The 18,613-nt window shown below is 53.6% G+C and overlaps 1 protein-coding gene and 1 long non-coding RNA gene across 6 annotated transcripts in view; one reads left to right on the top strand and one right to left on the bottom strand.

The window, feature by feature from the left end:
• The window catches only part of LOC122172539 (uncharacterized), a 24,409-nt gene extending 23,915 nt beyond the window's left edge, over window positions 1-494 (bottom strand). Inside the window, exon 1 of one of the 2 annotated variants that reach the window (XR_010594807.1) lies at window positions 357-494. This is a non-coding gene — a long non-coding RNA (uncharacterized LOC122172539). Of the gene's footprint in view, window positions 1-344 lie in introns of both variants that reach the window. The other variant, XR_010594806.1, reaches the window with a different exon arrangement.
• Window positions 447-18,613, top strand: VPS25 (vacuolar protein sorting 25 homolog). 4 transcript variants are annotated; one of them, XM_065577822.1, is made up of 7 exons: window positions 447-584; window positions 2,864-3,009; window positions 7,592-7,645; window positions 8,084-8,172; window positions 8,858-8,933; window positions 13,985-14,010; window positions 18,440-18,608. In XM_065577822.1, the coding sequence occupies exons 1-6, from the start codon at window positions 538-540 to the stop codon at window positions 14,002-14,004; spliced, it is 432 nt and encodes a 143-aa protein (XP_065433894.1). In that variant the 5' UTR covers window positions 447-537; the 3' UTR covers window positions 14,005-14,010; window positions 18,440-18,608. The 4 variants fall into 4 exon arrangements, with proteins under 4 accessions (XP_065433894.1, XP_065433893.1, XP_005310122.1 ...); XM_065577821.1 differs by having other exon boundaries at window positions 13,985-18,613; XM_005310065.5 differs by lacking the exons at window positions 13,985-14,010; window positions 18,440-18,608 and adding an exon at window positions 9,541-10,228.

The following is an 18,613-nucleotide window of genomic DNA, read 5'->3' as shown; positions in this document are numbered from 1 at the left end:
AGTCACCCCCCATGCACACAGCTAGGGCCCCTCTCCTCGCCTGCAGCTCTGGAGTACCCTGGCTGCTCTGAAGCCTGAGGCACATGTCCAAGTGCCCCCCAAGGCCGAGCCACTTTATGGCCTTTCCAGGGCAGCTTTAGGAGCGGATCTTAATGTTCTGCACAAATATTCGTGTATCTCACACTGCCCCCGAGCAGTCAGTCCTGTCCGCGCTATGCAGCCGGGGAAACTGAGGCAGAGAGGCAATGGGACGTGCCCAAGATCACAGAGCATGGCAGAGACCCCTGACGTCCTGGCTAGCAGGCTGGGGCGTTCACCACAACTAAATATAGCTTTGTACTGACCGTGCCACCCACCTCCTGCAGCCACAGCTCACGCTCCCCACGGCCTCCCCAGGCAGACGGGGCGGAACGGATCCTGCCCGGAACCTTCCTTCCAGGCTGAGGGCGGGACGGAAACCGATGAAGCGGACCGGAAGTCAGTGCAGAGGACCGGAAGTCGGTGAGGCGGCGGTTCCGGGTTCGCTGGGTGGCGGAGATGAGCTTTGAGTGGCCCTGGCAGTATCGCTTCCCCCCGTTCTTCACGTGAGTCCCCGGGCCGGGCCCACAGAGCCCCCTCGGAACCGCCCCCACAGAGCCCCCCGCCCCCTCGGAACCGCCCCCACAGAGCCCCCCTCGGAACCGCCCCCGGCCCCACAGAGCCCCCCCGCCTCCTCGGAACCGCCCCCGGCCCCACAGAGCCCCCCTCGGAACCGCCCCCGCCCCCACAGAGCCCCCCCCACCCCCTCGGAACCGCCCCCACAGAGCCCCCCCGCCCCCTCGGAACCGCCCCCACAGAGCCCCCCCGCCCCTTCGGAACCGCCCCCTCGGAACCGCCCCCGCCCCCTCGGAACCGCCTCCGGCCCCACAGAGCCCCCCCCCTCGGAACCGCCCCCACAGAGCCCCCCCGCCCCCTCGGAACCGCCCCCGGCCCTACAGAGCCCCCCCGCCCCCTCGGAACCCTCCCCGCCCCCACAGAGCCCCCCTCGGAACCCTCCCCGCCCCCACAGAGCCCCCCGCCCCCTCGGAACCGCCCCCGGCCCACAGCCCCCCCCCCGCCCCCTCGGAACCGCCCCCACAGAGCCCCCCGTCCCCTCGGAACCGCCCCCGCCTCCTCGGAACCGCCCCCATAGAGCCCCCCGCCCCCTCGGAACCGCCCCCGGCCCCACAGAGCCCCCCCCCCCCCTCGGAACCGCCCCCGCCCCCACACAGTCCCCCCGCCCCCTCGGAACCGCCCCCACAGAGCCCCCCCCACCCTCTCGGAACCCTCCCCCCGCCCCCTTGGAACCGGAACCGCCCCCGCCCCCACAGAGCCCCCTCGGAACCGCCCCCACAGAGCCCCCTCGGAACCCTCCCCCCGCCCCCTCGGAACCGCCCCCGCCCCGACGGGGTCCCCCTGAATCTCCCCTGCCAGCCCCGCTCCGGACAGGCCCCTTCCACTCTTTGAGCCCCCCGCCGCACCCCCTTCCTCCTGTCACCCCAAGGCCCCCCGTGCCGGGGCCCCGCGCTCTGCCTCCCGCGTCTGTATGGACCCCAGCCGAACTTGCATTTTGGTGCCCATGGGCTTTCCAGCCTCCCGTCCCCCCAACCCCTTCCCCTCCCTCCTGCACCCCATCCCCTGCACTGTGCCCCTGTCACTCCTACCCCTGCACCCCTCTCCTGAGCCCCTAACCCCTGCATTTCCCTCCTGCACCCACCTGGGGAAACTGACCCACCTGGCACTGCTGCGCCTCTGCCCCGGGCACCCCCTGGGCTGCATACGGAGAGGGCAGGAGAGCAGCAGCTGCTGATGTCTCAGCACAGCCCAGGTGGGGAAGTGATCTGAATGCAAGAAGCCCTGGTGTTGTGTGTGTGAAACAGTGTGTATTGTGTTGAGGGGAATGTGTGTGTGCCTGAGTGTATGATTGCGCTGTCTCTTTAAGAAAGCACTCAGGGTCAGGAGAGAGGGATAGCTCAGTGGTTTGAGCATTGGCCTGCTAAACCCAGGATTGTGAGTTCAATCCTTGAGGGGGCCACTTAGGGATCTGGGGCAAAAATCAGTACTTGGTCCTGCTAGTGAAGGCAGGGGGCTGGACTCAATGACCTTTCAGGGTCCCTTCCAACTCTAGGAGATAGGATATCTCCATAAATTATTATTAAGGCTTGTGTTCAGACACAAGCAGCCTCAGGACCCATACAGGCAACAGCATACACAGATTCCCCCTGTCCCGTCACTCCAGATCAGTGGAAATCAGGAGCATGGGTGAGGGGGACACCCTGACATCAGCACACCCCGCTAGCAGACAGGACACTGCTCCCAGTCTGGAGTGGCCAGGGGTGGCTCTGGGGAGGAGGTGGGGGACAGGAACAGCAGCGGCTGCACACGTGGAGGGGGGAACCCCTGCTCCAGAGGAGTCACCTGGCTTTGATGGCTGGTTGTCCGGTTGTCCAACTGCCCCCTGCAGCTCCGGTGTCTGCCCCCTCTCCAGCGCAGCGGCTTGCCTGCCTGCCACCTTTGTCAGCCCAGCTGGCCCTCAGCAGGTCAGGTGGGAATCCAAACCCTGCGCAGGGTGTCCTCTTTGGTGACCCGTCCTGGTATTCCACCCAGGTGGCATCTGGAGTGGGGGCAGGTGTCAGGAGCACTGCTGGAGGTTTGCCTCGGGATTCATCTGTTGATGTAGCCGCTGTTTGTTGAAGCTTCAGGTTCCACTGACATTATGGTGAGGTTTGCATGGAGGAGTGGCTTGTCTGACTGCGTTTGTCACCCCCTTAAACCTCTTTAAGCCTAGATCCTGCTGTGCCTGGAACCAGATGTTGATCAGAAGCACCTCTGTGTTTGTTTCTAGGTTGCAGCCCAATGTGGACACCCGGCAGAAGCAGATGACAGCCTGGTGCTCCTTGGTGCTGTCGTACTGTCGCCTCAACAAGCAGTACACGATGACGGTCATGGAGGCCCAAGAAAGCCCACTTTTCCACAACAGGAAGCTACAGCGTATCCTTCACGCCCATGCTGTTTCGTTGCCCAGGTTGCTGTGGTGGCTTTAATCCAAACTAGGGCTGTCAATTAATCGCAGTTAACTCACGCGATTCACTCACAAAAATTAATCGTGATTAAAAAAATGAATTGGGATTAATCGCAGTCTTAATCACACTGTTAAACAATAGAATACCAATTGAAATTTATTAAATGTTTTGGATTTTTTCTACATGTTCATATATATTATATTCTGTGTTGTAATTGAAATCCAAGTGTATATAATTTTTTATTACAAATATTTGCACTGTAAAAATGATAAACAGAATAAATAGTATTTTTCAATTCACCTCACACAAGTACTGTAGCGCAATCTCTTTATTGTGAAAGTGAAACTTACAAATGTAGATTTTTTTTGGTTACATAACTGCACTCAAAACCAAAGCAATGTAAAACTTCAGAGCCTACAAGTCCACTCAGTCCTACTTCTTGTTCAGCCAATCGCTAAAACAAACAAGTCTGTTTACATTTGCAGGAGATAATGCTGCCCTCTTCTTATTTACAATGTCACCTGAAAGTGAGAACAGGCATTTGCATGGCACTTTTGTAGCCGGCATTGCAAGGTATTTACGTGCCAGATATGCTAAACATTCGTATGCCCCTTCATGTGTCAGCCACCATTCCAGAGGACATGCTTCCATGCTGATGACGCTCGTTTTAAAAAAAAATGCATTAATTAAATTTGTGACTGAACTCCTTTGGGAGAATTATATGTCCCCTGCTCTGTTTTACACACATTCTGCATATATTTCATGTTATAGCAGTCTCGGATGATGACTTAGCACATGTTGTTCATTTTAAGAACACTTTCACTGCAGATTTCACAAAACACAAAGAAGGTACCGGTGTGAGATTTCTAAAGATAGCTACAGCACTCAACCCAAGGTTTAAGATCTGAAGTGCCTTCCAAAATCTGAGAGGGGCGAGATGTGGAGAATGCTTTCAGAAGTTTTAAAAGAGCAACACTCTGATGCAGAAACTACAGAACCCGAACCACCAAAAAAGAAAATCAACCTTCTGCTGGAGGCATCTGACTCAGATAATGAAAATGAACATGCGTCAGTCCACACTGCTTTGGAGTCTTATCGAGGAGAACCTGTCATCAGCATGGATGCATGACCCCTGGAATGGTTGTTGAAGCATGAAGGGACATATGAATCTTTAGTGCGTCTGGCACATAAATATTTTGCAATGCCGGCTACAACAGTGCTTCAAGAATGCCTGTTCTCACTTTCAGGTGACATTGTAAACGAGAAGTGGGCAGCATTATCTCCTGCAAATGTAAACAAAGTTGTTTAAGCAATTGGCTGAACAAGAAGTAGGACTGAGTGGACTTGCAGGCTCTAAAATTTTACACTGTTTTATTTTTGAATGCATTTTTTTTTTGTACATAATTCTACATTTGTAAGTCCAACTTTCATGATAAAGAGATTGCACTACAGTACTTGTATTAGGTGAATTGAAAAATACTATTTTTGTTTTTTACAGTGCGAATACTTTGTAATCAAAATAAAATAGAATAAAGTGAGCACTGTACACTTTGTATTCTGTGTTGTAATTGAAATCAATATATTTGAAAATGTAGAAAACATCCAAAATATTTAAATAAATGGCATTCTATTACTGTTTAACAATGTGATTAATCACAATTAATTTTTTTAATCACTTGACAGCCCTAATCCAAAGCCATAATTTGAGGTGGATTTTACTGTCTCTGTAAAGCAATCGGTAACCACGGGAGGGAATCCTGGAGAACCGTTTGGGTTGGGACCAGGGTGTGCTGAGTGGCACGGTTCCCTACAGTAGTAGATGGCTGCTTTGTCCAGGACGCCATGAATACAGCGCAGGGACTCTCAGTTACTTCTGGCAGTTACAGAGCAGAACTGTTTGCAAGATACACATTCTTCCAGGTCAACAGTTCTGCTCCTTGGCCCCAGACCAGCAGGCTCATTCCTGCAGTGTTAGGCAGTAAATAACATTGTATCGTCAGGGGCAGGGTGTTCTGCCTTGTAATCCTCCTTTGAGGAGTCGTGTCTCTGTGCTGCTGTCTGCATGGACATTAAACTTCACAAGGACTCCATGTAAAAAGAGGGATTTTTCTAAGTGTCATTGGCCAAAATTCCCCCTTCCAGGCCCAGCTTTAGGGAAAATGACGCCCTGGGTGGACTTGAATTTTGGAGTCTCTGGCGCCCATGGCCCCCCCCCCCCCCCCATTGCTCCGGCCCCCATGGGTGCCCCATCACTCCTGGGCTCTCACCTCCGGGCCCCGTAGCCTCTCCCCAGTGCTTAATTTGTTTTGAAAGAGGTAAGCGCTAGCTAAGTGGCCAGAGAGCAGCAGCTGCCGGCTGGGTGCCCAGCTCTGAAGGCAACCCCACTGTCAGCAGTAAGGCAGAAGTAAGGGTGACCTGGTGTATGGTGTGTTGCCGCCTTTACTTCTGCACTGCTGCTGTGGCTTGTGGCGCCTAGCAGTCCGCCTGCGACTCAAGGTGGGCTTCGCGCTATCACATAGGGGCTGCATCTTGCTGGAGCCCACAGCCATCCTGCAGCCTTCTGGCCACTCCTGGCTCACCAACAGATTTTGGTGGGAGCGGCAACTTTAACTGTGATTCCAGGGCCTACTTAGGCACCTTAAAACTCTAGGTTTTGTTTTCCCCCCCCCCCCCCCCCCAGATAATAACAGTGCTCTGTCAGCTAATTTCGATCTAATTCCTATAAAAAGAAAGAAAAAATATACAAACACCAATTAAAGCCATATTTTAAGTTTAGAACGATCAGGAGATAATACAGCGAGGTATTCCCAATCCCTAACCTAGACGTATCAGTTCTGGAGCTTAACACAGATACCAGAAACACAAGTTTGATACTTTGTGCACGATCTGTAGTAGAGAGAAATAAAAAATACATAAACTCTGCTTAAAATTTGCTTACTTTCTCTAACAGACAAACTCTGTGTTACTGCCATTATCTGCTGTTTCAGTCAATTGTTTTTCACTCCACTAAAAACATATTTACTTAATTTTAACAAACGTGATTGCGGATTTTTTTTCTATTTTATTAAGAACGGGAATTTATTTTTCTAATTATTTTGGCATTTATATTTACTGATCACAGTCACATATGTGACTTACTAACATTTGACTCCATCATGACTATTAGTATCAGACTTGGAACCACATTTATTTTCGTACAAATTTCAAGTTATTTTACAGATATAACTACAAATACAATTTGAAAATAAGCGACTTTCATCTGCACAGTGTCTGAAGTTATGTGTTTAGCTAATATTTTTTAAACTGGCACTGCTAAGGTGAGTAAAAGCAACATTTACATTCTAGAAGGATACTGTTATTTGATTGTACCACTGTAAATAATGAATGACAAAGCACAATATGCTAATAAAAGAAATAATAATTACCCCAGCCAGGACAGGTTTGGCATTTTAGAACTCGCTACTCAAAGAATTAAATTTAAGCATAAGAAAAAGAAAATTATGAAATGCACAGACCAGTCAAAAAACTAAAATAACAGCACAGTAATCTTTAACGAACTTTGAAAGAATAAAATGACAGAGAATATATGTGCATTGTGCATTTTGACGGGAAGTACCAAGGAATAACAACAATAATAATAGAAGTGTGTGTGTGTGTGTGTGTGTGTGTGTGAGTGTGTGTCAGTGTGCTGTCTCTTTAAGCAGAGCAGTCACCAACCTGAACGCTTGTTTCCACAGCAGCAGCCACTCCTGACCCAGAGGCAGCAGCACAGACAGGGTTCCCTTGTCCCCCCACCCCAGCTCATTGGAGCCTGGGTACACGGGCGGGGAGACTCCCGACATCAGTGCTCTATGCAGCAGACAGGAGGCAGGCTCTTGATTCCGAGCAGCTTGGCCAGAGATGGCTACAAGGGGGGGGGCAGCAGAGTCTGCAGATGGCAGGAAGGGGGAGGAGGGGCTCCCCCGTTCCAGAGCAGTTACTTGGCTGGTCCAGCTGCCCTCCTGCAGCTCAGGTTGTCAGTCTGCCCTCTCTCGATGCTGCCGCTCATCTGCCTGGCTGCCTCCATAAACCCAGCTGGCTCTCAGCAGGTCAGGTGAGAGATACCACGCAGTGCACCTCTGTGCTGTGCAGGGTGCCCCGCTGAGCACGGCGCCCTGGGTGATGTCCTCCTTTGCCCACCCCTAAGGCTGGCCCTGCCCCCTTCCCCCACTTTCATCCAGCCTGTTCTGTATTTGTCATGTGCTGCCATCCACCCCAGAGGTGGCTGCATTTTGATGGGAATGTGGTTTTTGGTTTGTATGCGGTTTGTGAGGCGCGATGGAATCCTCAGTGATGAAAGGTGCCTGGAAACGTTACCTGGATTTATTATTTTAGAGCTTTGCTTATTTCCGTTATTCAGGACTCTCTCAGGGCATGCCTTGCGTTCGGTTCCTTCCCCCAGCCCGTTTCTGCTGTGAGCAGTGTTAGAGATGGTCACACATCTAACATCATCCTCTGAGCTTTGCCTGTGCTGCTAAATCGCACTGAATGTTTCCTTAACCCAGAACCAGGGAAACTCCCCACGGAGTCCATACAAGTTGTGTTAGAAGAACTCAGGAAAAAAGGTGGGTGAAAATCTCTGCCGAATTGTCTGTGACTGTTCATGTTGCCTGTGCTGGGTGTGTCAGCAAGACCTGTGTCTAATTTCCCTCCTAGTGCTGAGAGTCTGGCTGTGCGACTGTCCCAAAACCGTCTGGGCATGGATGTACCACTCCTATTGGACTCTCCCTGAGTTCCGGTTGTTTTTCAGTGTTGTCTCTGTTTTCAGAGTTCCTTGTCCCTTTCCTTATGCAGCATCGCAATCCACTGCACTGGGAGAGGGAGAGTCGGGCCCAGAGGCAGGAGAGATTTTTGATTTGAATGTGGGGGTGGGTAGGAAGCAGGTGTGAGTGACAGAATGAGGTAGAGATGGAGCTACAAACAGACATAGCGTCCACCTGTAATGAGGTGTCATTCTTGACTTGGGGCCCTGTGGTAAATACACCCTTTCCATTGCGTTTCAGGGAACCTAGAATGGTTAGACAAGAACAAATCCAGTTTCCTGATCATGTGGCGGAGACCAGAAGAATGGGGAAAGCTCATCTATCAGTGGGTGAGGTCACAGAAGCTTTGATACTGTACAGCCCATGGTCCATTTCTGTGTATTGGGGGGGGGGCGGGGGGCAGCTCTCATTTCAGACTCGCTGCAAAAGGGTCTGAACCAAATTGCTGATTTGACATCTCACCCGCAACCAGCCCTTTCTAACCGCCAGTCCCACAGGCAGATGGACGCTGACAAAGGGTCTGGCTTGTGATCTGTGAAAAATGCAATTGTCAATGTTGGTGCCCTGATCCCCCCACTGCCTTTACCTTTGGGGGTCCCATTCCCCTCTGCTGCAGGGAGGTGTAGGGCTCTCGTAGTGGTGCACACCTTACATTGTGTAAAAAGCTGTGATAGGCAAGTGAATGCACTGTTCACACCCATCTCCCCGTGAGTGTGGTTGAGAGTTCAGTAGTGAGCACAAAGCTGCTGTTGCACTCCCCTCCATGACACGAGTTCTCGTTGTAAAAGTCGTTGTCAGAGTTGGAGAGAAGGAGTAAAGGATGGCGAGACAGCGATAGGAGTTGGACTGCTTTCTCCACAGTCAAATCTCCTTGTCTGAGGAGTTAGTTTGCCAGTAAATACTGACTGGGTTCCACTCCATTGAAATGAAGATCCAGCACTGATCTCTGCTGGGAATCTTAATTGGTTGTAAGACACAAAAGTGAAATTCTCTACATTGCTCTTGTTTTTCCAGGTGTCTAAGAACGGCCTGACCAACTCTGTATTCACACTCTACGAGCTGTCCAATGGAGATGACACAGAGAATGAAGGTAACATCACTTCTTGTGTGTTCTGGGGCTGCTTTCCAGAGCACAACAGTACTGTAAGAACAAAGAATTTGTACTGCCAGGTGACAGTTTTAATGGTGAAATTCTTTACAGTTGCTTGTAGTTGCTGCATGCTCTCTCTGTATTTTGGGGCTCACATTGATCACCACTGAGAAGCGGGGCTGTACGCTTTATTCGCTACCCACCCTGAGATCTCCGTATCATTAGTGTGTTTTCCCTGCCTGTCACCGAGCCTCTCTCCCTTCACCACACCAAAGCTCTGTCCTCTTGTTCCTCTGGCTCCAGGGGGGTTGAGTTTTCTTCCTTGTGAGATCTGCCTGGCTCCCTTGCAGCTTTCAGGTCTGTGCTGAAAGCTGCATTGTCTGTTCCTTCTCTGTTTAACAGCACCCAGCTTATCTCTTTCGGACGTGGTGGCAGCGGTGGCTTGGATTCATTGGGCTCTTCGTTACACTCTTGGGGTCTGTGAAAGGTGCTCTGTAAGGCACATCCTAGTTTGCCATCCTTAGTCGCAGACTGCTGTGCGTTGTGTTGGTTTTGAGGTGTGATTCTTATGGTTTCTATTGACTGAGGGTGTTTCATCCTTCCCTAGAGTTCCATGGCTTGGAAGAGTCCATGTTGCTTCGTGCCCTGCAAGCCTTACAGCAAGACCACAGGGCTGAAATTATCACACTCGACGACGGCCGAGGCGTCAAGTTCTTTCAATAGGCACCCCTCCCTTTCCATCTCCTCTGACTGCTAAAGTATTTCTAGCTTGAAAGGCTCAGTCTTCAGGCCTGGAATCGAGCAGTGACTGGAAGCAGCTGCGTATTCTGGCTTTCTTGGGGCAAGGAGAAGCTGTGAAGCCTTCCGAAGACATGACTTTTTCTTAGAAATCTTCAGAGATCTTCTGTCGTTCTCTGCTCCCTGTTGATTCTGTTTATCTGAGGGGTTAAAGCTGCTCTAGGTAGATTCAAGAGGAACCGCTCCAGGAATGATGCGGAACCACTCCAGTTATTGACCCTAGTTCCCGTGAAGTAGCTGAAGAGCAGGCACTGGCAAGCCAATCACATGGCTCTTCAGCTAGAGGCCGGTTAGTTGAGTTTGGCTTTCAAAGGGCAGATCTCTCGCCCCGTTCCGGTCGCAGAGTGCGACGAGCAGAACCACCGAACCGGTGACAGCTTTTGAGTTATAAAATATGTCAGCAGGAGAACAAGAGGCGTCACTGTGAAGCAGACGGAACCGGGGAGGTGCCTGGGAATTCATTTGGCATAATTAAAAGAAGGTGTATTTATAGAGCAGCACTGGGTGGTTTTTTTTGCTTCATTGGTAACGAAACTGAGGGTTGCTTTTCTGTCAGATTAGTGGCCTTACATTGCAATTCTGCGTTGAAAAGGCTGTGAAGATGGCAGCCTACTGGGGAGAGGGGAAGGGTTCCCAGCGAGTCTCTCTCGCTGATTCCAAATCCAGTGGTCTGTCTTTGTAAGTGAAAAGATGCCTTTTCTAACTGCCAGCCCCACAGACAGTCTGGGCTCTTTCCAGCCTGTGTCCTAGGGTGTGCAGCGTCACCTGGGCACTCCTGCCTGTGGCTAGAGAGATGGAGCAGGTGTGACAGGGCTGCTCTGTAGCAGTGATGGGTAGTGGGAGGGGACAGTTTGGTGTTCAGACCCTCTGCCCTGGTGACGATGGGTGAAACAGCAAGAGCTCAGCTCAGTTCTGCTGGACAAGTCTGAGCTGTGTTTTCTGGGGCAGCACAGGACAGTTTGCCCTTCCCTGCCCTTGTCTAAGCAGCGTTCGGCACTGGTTCAGCTGCAGCCCTCGCTGACACCCCTTGTCAACAGCAGGTAATTTTCAGGGCTGACAAGGTGCTAGAGCCCGGCCTGAGTTTGTGGGGCTGGTGGAGAGAAAACCCTTCTGCCTTGTAATGGGAACTCATGTGACTTGGAGTCAGTGGTACACACGCCCTCGGCTCACGTGCTGTCCTTCGCACAGGTGCGTCTGTGTCAACCTGCACTTGGGGGCTTTGGTGTGACACCTCAGTTCTGGGGCCGTCTCTTACTGCTGCCCTGAGTGCTGCTTTGCTGGTAGGAGGTGTAGTAAGATGAGGCCCTAAAACATAAACTCTTGTGTCAGAGGCCCAGTCTGAGACCTGAAGCCTGAACCAAAGCACTTCCAGACATTGCTAAGCAAAAGCTGGGCTGTGAGCCAGAGGCAGGCCCCACTCAGAGAAGTTGGCGAGAAGAGGGCTGCTAGAATCAGGTGCATCCACACATAAGTGCTAATAAGAGGAACTTGTGCCAAAATGGCATCAGAACACTCCACAGAGATAACAAGGAACAGGCAAGTGCATCTTAAAGACAGGGTCAGAAGGACAGCATGATGGATAGATCTGTTTAAAACAACATGATCAATGGAGGAGCAGCACCCTAATACGTCAGTAGGGATAAGTAATCTATCCTGTAACTGTATAAAAGTAGGTCCCGGAGTGCGCATCTTTGTCTGGCCTAGGGGGCAGTGAAAAGTCCCGCCACTGACTGAGCTGGTCCTTTGCCAGGGGGCACAAATTCGTAGTATGTCTTGTAAAGTCTACGGGAAACTATTACTGTGCTCCATTTAACAATAAACCTGGGGCGGGTTCCTTCGTACCTTACTAAAGTCTGTGGTCTTTGGGGGTTCTCTCGGGGTCTGCTGTGTCAGCGATCCGCACAGAGGGGACACGCACACAGCCGACTGTTGTCGTCATTGAACAAGAGCAGAGCACCACACCGGTAGCTACTGACAACAGGAGGCCTGGCTCCTGCAACCTAGGCTCAGAGGGAATAGCTCTGGCCTCATTCCTCTGCACCAAGGCGGGCGGTTTACACAGGGCTAATGCGGTCTCCAGTCCTGATCATCTCTCTGCAAGGACTTTCCTGGGCTGTGAATAAACAGCAGGATAGCAGGGTGCCCTTGCATTCCCCTCCCCCAGAAGCCAGGATGGCTTGTTTCTTGGACAATTAAAGCCTTAAACAACTGGTTTAATTAGCCGTAATCTTAACCCTTTGCTTCCCAGTGCTGCCTCGTTGTTCCTCTCTCAGGTGGTGGATTTTGACGGCTGTTTTGACGAAGTGGGTTGTGACTCCTTATTTAAGACTGATGTGTGGGCATGGGGCTCTCATGTGACTTGCCACCCACCCCATCACATCTCCCCTGAAACTCAGAGCGAGGCAGCTGAGACTAGGAAACTTCTTGGTCTGTTTCCCTAAGTGCTCACAGTTTCCATCTCCCCGCAGCTGATGCAAGTACTGAGCAAAAATAGTCACCCTTCAGCCGGAGCCTGGTAATGAGTGGGTAAGGAAAACAGATCCGAGCCCACCGTCGTCTGTGAGCCGCAGCCGAGAGTCACTGTGCTGGGGGCCGACGGGCGCCCTGGGTTGGCGTCTCTGGCTCCCGTCTGGACAGAGCCGCAGTGGGTGGGTGGTTGTGCTCCCGAGCATCAATTCAACAAGTCTGGTTTGTTTTGCCCAGCAGAGGGAGCTAGTGCACTCCCTGCAGAACCCGCTGCCAGCCCCGCACTGCCCTAGGACAGTGCCCCGCTCACTATTCTTTGGTTAAACATGTTTCTCATTGGCTTCCAGCCCTCCCCCAAGCTGTCTGCAGACCAGATGGGTGCTAGTGAAGATCTCTACTTCGGGGTCGGCTTTGGTTCCTCCCTGTTCTCCCCTCACATCCAGGCTCCTGCCGGTCTCTGCTGTTTGCCCTCTCTGTCCTCATAGCTAACCCTGTAGCTCCTGTACCCTTCCCCTCTCCAGCCCCTGTGCCCTCCTCTCTCTGCTCCCTTCCACACACTGCAGCAAAGGGTCTCTTCCTTGGTGGCTCTGTGCCCGGACAGCCCCGGCTTCCCCACATGCCTGTAGTGGCGATGGTACCAGCAGGGTTACAAACCTTCTTGTCTGTGACCCTGAGCCGTGAGTCTTTAACGAACAGGCCCAGGGTGTTTGTGTGTCTTTCCTGTTCACGTGGCTCAGACCTGCTCCGGGCCTTGCATTCCTGCTAGAGCTACCTTCCCTGTATGTACCCTTGCTCTCCATGACTGAGTCTGTGATCTTAATTAAACAAGCTGCTGCCTCAGGAAAGAGCTGATGTGGCTTTAGATAACCCTGTAGCCAGCACGCTGTACTCCCTTTTGTCCAGAGCGCTCAGACACCCCTTCCCTGCCCTGCTCGTCCCCTCCATCACATCCAGTCAGCTCTAACCTGGATGGCGAGTTCCTTGGGGCAGGGACTGTTTGTATTCTCTGACCAAGGGCCCGACCAGCTGCCCGTCCCATGGAGGAAGGACTGGACTGTCTGAAGGGGCTAGGTAGAGCAGCACTGTGCACGGTGCAGTCCTGTGACTCACTGCTGCGGCCAGCTGGTATCGCCATGTCCCCCGGAGCCCAAAGAGCCTTGCTGGCCACTGCCTGCCCTTGCAGGATCCCAGCGGAGCGACTGCTACCCCTGTGGCAATGCAAACAGAGCCGGCGGCGGGAGGGATAATAACCAGGCTTTTTATTGTCATCTGACATTGATTGTTTGGCATCCTTATCTGTGTAGCGTGCTTGACTTGGCAGTGACATTAGAAGCAGCCTGGCTTGCGTGGGTTGGAGTTGCTTTGGGAGCCCCCAGGTGCTGCGTGGAGCTGGAGGAGATCTCGTACAAGTGCCAGGAGGTCTCCGCAAACAGCAAATGAGCTACTCAGCCAAGCCAGGGGTGAGACCAGGCGTTTGGCTTCCCCGGCTGCCTGTTTTCTCCCCCTGCTGTGCTGTGTCTGACACCTAGACTGCAAGCTGTACCACACCCGCCGGCTGGATTGCCGTGGGTTGTTCTCTGGCCTGGGTTACACAGGAGGTGAGACTAGATGGTCCCCTCTAGCCTTAACATCTGTGGAAAACATCATTATTGTCATTTCCAGGTAAGGCCTGGAGAGCAGAGACTAGCCCATGGTCATGCGGGAGGGAACAGAACCCAGGCGTCCTGACACGCCGGGCTGGCTCTAACTACAAGACTCCACTCCCTTCCCTTTATATTTCTTCACAGCCGAGGAAGAACTCCAATGATCTTCTGTAAGTAAAGCAAATGAATTAGTGCACAGGGCGAGTACAACCTCAGCCCCTGAGCTGGGAGGAGGAGAACTGCAGTGTGCGCACTGCAGGCCAGGGCTGGGACTAAAGCCCAAGTGGAGGGAGTGCTGGCAAACGGCCGGGGAAGAGGGAAAGAGCAAAGCTTGAAGAATCACAGCGCCTTCACGTTGGGCTTTGCCACACAAGTGTCAGAAAGTTGCCCAAAGGGGCTTCTGCTTCCTTGGGCGAGAAGAGCGAACCAGGAGCGGGCAGATAACAGGCAGCCAGTTCCGACAGCTCGGCTGTGGAAACCTACCCTCAGTAGTAGTTGGAACGATGGCGAGGATACCTCTCCGTGGGCCGTGGCAGGAAGGTATTCTGCCCGGACAGGGGTTCAGCTGCCGGCACCCAGGCAGGGAGCCGGCAAAGCCCAGCTGTGCAGAGCCTGCCGGGTGGCTGTGGGGATGGGGTGCCAGGGAGAAGCAGCAGTAGGATCAGGTTTCACCCGTTCCCACTGTAATGACACAAGAGTCTGGGCTCCCGATGGGGGATGGGGGCCCCACACTCAGACTCAGCAGTGTGGAGCCTGTTTGGAACCTCCCTGTTCACACTGTGGGGCAGTGAGCCCTGGCTGGCCCTTTGGACACTCCCAGGGCAGCGGCTTGTCAGCTTCCAGTGGAGGGTCTGCTGCTGCACCAGGGGCTGGGGTTAGGCGGGTCTCTCTGGGGCTGATCAGGTGCCCTGCAGCTCTGAGATCCCAGCTGCAGCTGGTCACACTGATTACAGGCTATCTGGCCAAGGGAAGGTGGAGCGTAAGGGGCCCTGGGCTGAGATCAGGGCACTATCAGGCCATGCACACCCAGCTCAGACCTGCTCACGGGCTTGGGGCTTTTTTTTAAATGCCATCGGTTCTGATCGAGTGTCGTTTCAGTTTGACCAATTCTGACCCCTTGTCTCTGGGGAGCCCTGAGTCTGCACTGGCCCCAGAGCTGTGTTCAGGGCTGGAATGATGTGTCTGTGTCTAACTCCAGGCTAAGGAAGTCAGGAGAAGAGTTACCTGGCTGGAGTTGAGGGACCTTCCTGGGTAGGTGCTTTAGGCGACCGATCGAACATAAGATCAGGGCTGGAGCTCCAGGAGGAAAGTGACCCGTGTCACACCCAGGAACTGAGAATGGGAAGCTGAGAACTCCCCCAACCACACCCCAGGAAGCACATGGTTCCCTAGTCACTATCCTCGTCAGGAGCTCAGGGATTCGTCTCTAGCGGTGGGTGGCATCACCAAGCCCCCAGCGCACGCAGAGCAGGGAGCACACCCTGCCAGGAAGCAGCAGTGTGGGGAAAGCATGACACTGCATGTTGCCTGGGTGGGCGAGTGACTCTGCTGGGGACGTGCTGTGCAGCTGGGACCTGCTTGAATTTTTCTGATCACGCACAGTTCTCCTGACATCCAGTCTTGTGCCATTCTGCTCCGTCAGCCTTGCGAAAGGGTTCAGATGAGCCCTGGACTTCGAGGCCCTTCTCAGCAGTGTTGTTAATTTTGAATCTCTAATGGGATCTGTCCACCCCCAAGATACACACGGCAGGGCCAAAGCCTTCCCCATATGTGCAGAGGCTGGAGCGAGCCCAGGACGCTACCCTGCCAGTGCCAGCCCAGCCAGATATGTGGTTCCCCAGAGCGTGTAGTTGATTGACATGTGCGTCCCAGTCTTGTGCAGGGGAGCCCTGGGGACCATGACCAGATGCTGAGAGGCGCTGAGTTCAGTGGGCGCTCAGACCTCCTCCCTGCTCAGCCCCATCGCAGCCCCTCTGTCTCCCTGCCATGAACTCCGAGCTCACAGGAGATGGATTCTGGCAGCATGGGAGCTAATAAGCAAGACAGTGGAGCGCTCAGCAGAGCAGCGTTCCCTTTGATTAGTGACCTAATCCCCCAGGAGAGCGACGGCCCAGCTGGCAGCCGAACACATCGGAAAGTAGGTTACGTTGCTTGATTAGAGCGGGCCTTCAAAGAGCAGGGCTGGCACCGGCACCGGCACGGGCACCAGGGGCCATGGAAATGTCACCCTGATAAGACACCGAGTGTTGTGTACAATCCCTGAGCTCTAGGGACCAGCTCTCGATTAATGGCTGGGAGTTTCCATTCTCAGCCCACGTCAGGCTCCATGTGGTGCCCCAGGGTTAGGTCAAGAGGAGGTGGCTGGAAGGTGCCTGTCTCTGGCTGTATTGTTCCTGCCACCGTGCAGCAGCCACACCCCTTTCAGCTGTGGCGAGTTTGGGGCTGGAGTCTGAACTCCTTGGGGCATCCCCAGAGGTGGCACGATGGGACAATGCCAGGTCAAGCTCCCTTTGCCCTGTCCCTCTGCCAGCCTGATTCCCCCTCACCCGCTGCGACCTCTGTGGGTGGAAGAGGGGTGTTCGTTCTCCATGCTCATCAGGGCTTGGCCCCTCTGCTGAGGCTGCTGGCAAGAGGCCTGATCCCAGAAGTGGCTTTTGTGATAGGGACACCTGGCTGCCGGAAGCTGAGCTGAGGTCCCCACCCGGTTCAGTGCACACAGACCCGTGAGCCCTGGCAGCTGGGGTGTCTCCCAGCCAGCTCCGGATACGTCCCAGTGACCTGGAGGCAAAGAGGCCTGGTGCCCCAGTGCCAGCCCTTCCCTGCAGCGTTAACACTGTTAGCTCTGGAGCTCACCATGTAGCCCAGGAGCTCAAATGCCAGGTGAGCTCCCACTTTTCCACCTGGTCATCAAGCCTGGGCTCTGTACAGCCTTCTAGACCCGCTCTGGATTTGGTCCCATTTCCATGCACTGGGCCAAGCCCCATAGCTTATCTAACAACATTCACCCCGTGCTCGGTGGTGGGGTCAATGCTGAGAAGGGAGAGAGGAGAGGGAACCTGCTTTTCCTCTGCCGGGGGCGTCTGACATCTGTCTGTGGCAGAACTGGTTGTGCAGCAGGGTGAGCAGCACAACTGGCCCTGCTGCGCCTGCGCCATTGGGAGGTGGCAGCAGTCCTGACGCGCAGGGTTTCTCGCGCAGGGGAGACAGTTCTTTCCCCGCGTGATTTTGGAAGCAGTGGGTTTGCACCAGTTGGTGCCAAGATCAATATCCTCCTCTCCCAGCCCTGAGCCGCATGTTCTAGTGTCCCTGTCTCTGAGCTGCAGATGATTCTCACAGGACAGCTGCAGAAAAAGCCACCCAGGGGCTCCCCCACCCAACCTGTGTACATCAGGCCGAGGATCCCTGGCCTTGCTAAAAGCCACCGCCAGGACAGGAGAAGAGGGAAAGCAATTCCTGGCCTTCCTGGGCAGGGAACTTCACAAACCTGCCATACGCTGCAGGAGTGGGGAAGCTGCAGCCTCATGCCCGCAGCTCTGCCGGGTCCTGGAGGGAAGGCAAAGCGTGCACCGGGCGTGCTGCTTCCGCGTGGCGTTGTGCCCAAACGGGGGTATTGGGCAAGTGAATTCGCTGGGAAGGGAAGCCGGGCCAATGCGGATCTGAGGGAGCTGTGTGAGGGGCAGGGATAACCTCGTGTGTGCTTCCTCTGCCCGGGAGGGAACATCATTCTGCAGCGCTGAGCGCCCAGGTGTGTGGTCTGTCACCACGAGGTCCCCTCTCTGCCATACGAACAGTGTTTGCCGCACTGCATCCGACCGTTGGTCCATCTGGCACCCTGGCTCTGGCTTCAGAATGCAGCGACCCCTTCCTCCCCTGACCTGGCATTGCTGAGGGGGGAGTTATTCCACACACGTTTCTGCAAGTGGCCTGTGCCTGTTCTCCCAGCAGCACGTGCCCCGGGGGAGCAGAGGGGTGGGGTGATTTCTTCTCCCAGCTCACACACCCAAGCTACACATTAGCAATTTTCAAGCAAGGCGAGAGAGCGGGTCTCAGCAAAGGGGGTGCTGGCGGGAGAAGTCGTGCCCAATCCGCTTGGTCACTGAGCAGGGGGGAGGTGACGCTTTCGGGAACCCACCAGCGTTCAGGGGATTTGCAGTTTGATCCCGGACCTATCCAGGGCTTCTGCAGAAACAATGTTTCATTAAATGTTTCCCGACCCCTCCCCCCCCAGTTAAGGGGATTTGCAGTGCTGCACATTGACTAGTGCTGGGTTGTGAACTTTAGCCGCTGCTCCAAGGATCTGTGTATATTGTCCTGGAAATGGGGTTTAGTGGCTTTAATCTGGGTGGAGGACACTGCTGGGCTGAAATCGTTTAGTAGAAACAATCTGACTTTAGGGGAAATAAATTAATCTGAGCTACAATTGCTTTGTATTTTGTGTCAATGGCTCCACAGAGCTGTGAAACGAATGGAGAGCACCCCGGTAAAGGCAACAGGTGCTTGTCCATATGCGAGATAAGGGCTGCTGGTCCCGGCCATAGACTCGTTAATAGCTCATAGCTTAATGTCTTTATTACACACTCACTTTGCTCTTTTCACCAGTAGCTAAAGCAGAGCTGGGTGCCACGCTGAGGCTGCAGACAGACCCAAGGGCCCGATACCTTGAATCACAGCTGCACGGAGCAGGAGGCGGTTCCCGGTTCCGGCAACTTGCAAGAGAGAGGCAGCTGCTGCTTTCCAGTAAACATGATGCTCTGAAGCCTCAGGTTAAAAGCG

Source organism: Chrysemys picta, chromosome 24, assembly GCF_011386835.1.
Source record: "Chrysemys picta bellii isolate R12L10 chromosome 24, ASM1138683v2, whole genome shotgun sequence".
In the NCBI taxonomy this organism is placed as follows: domain Eukaryota; kingdom Metazoa; phylum Chordata; order Testudines; family Emydidae; genus Chrysemys; species Chrysemys picta.
The sequence above is the reverse complement of the archived record's forward strand: the minus strand, read 5'-3'. Positions and strand labels throughout refer to the sequence as shown.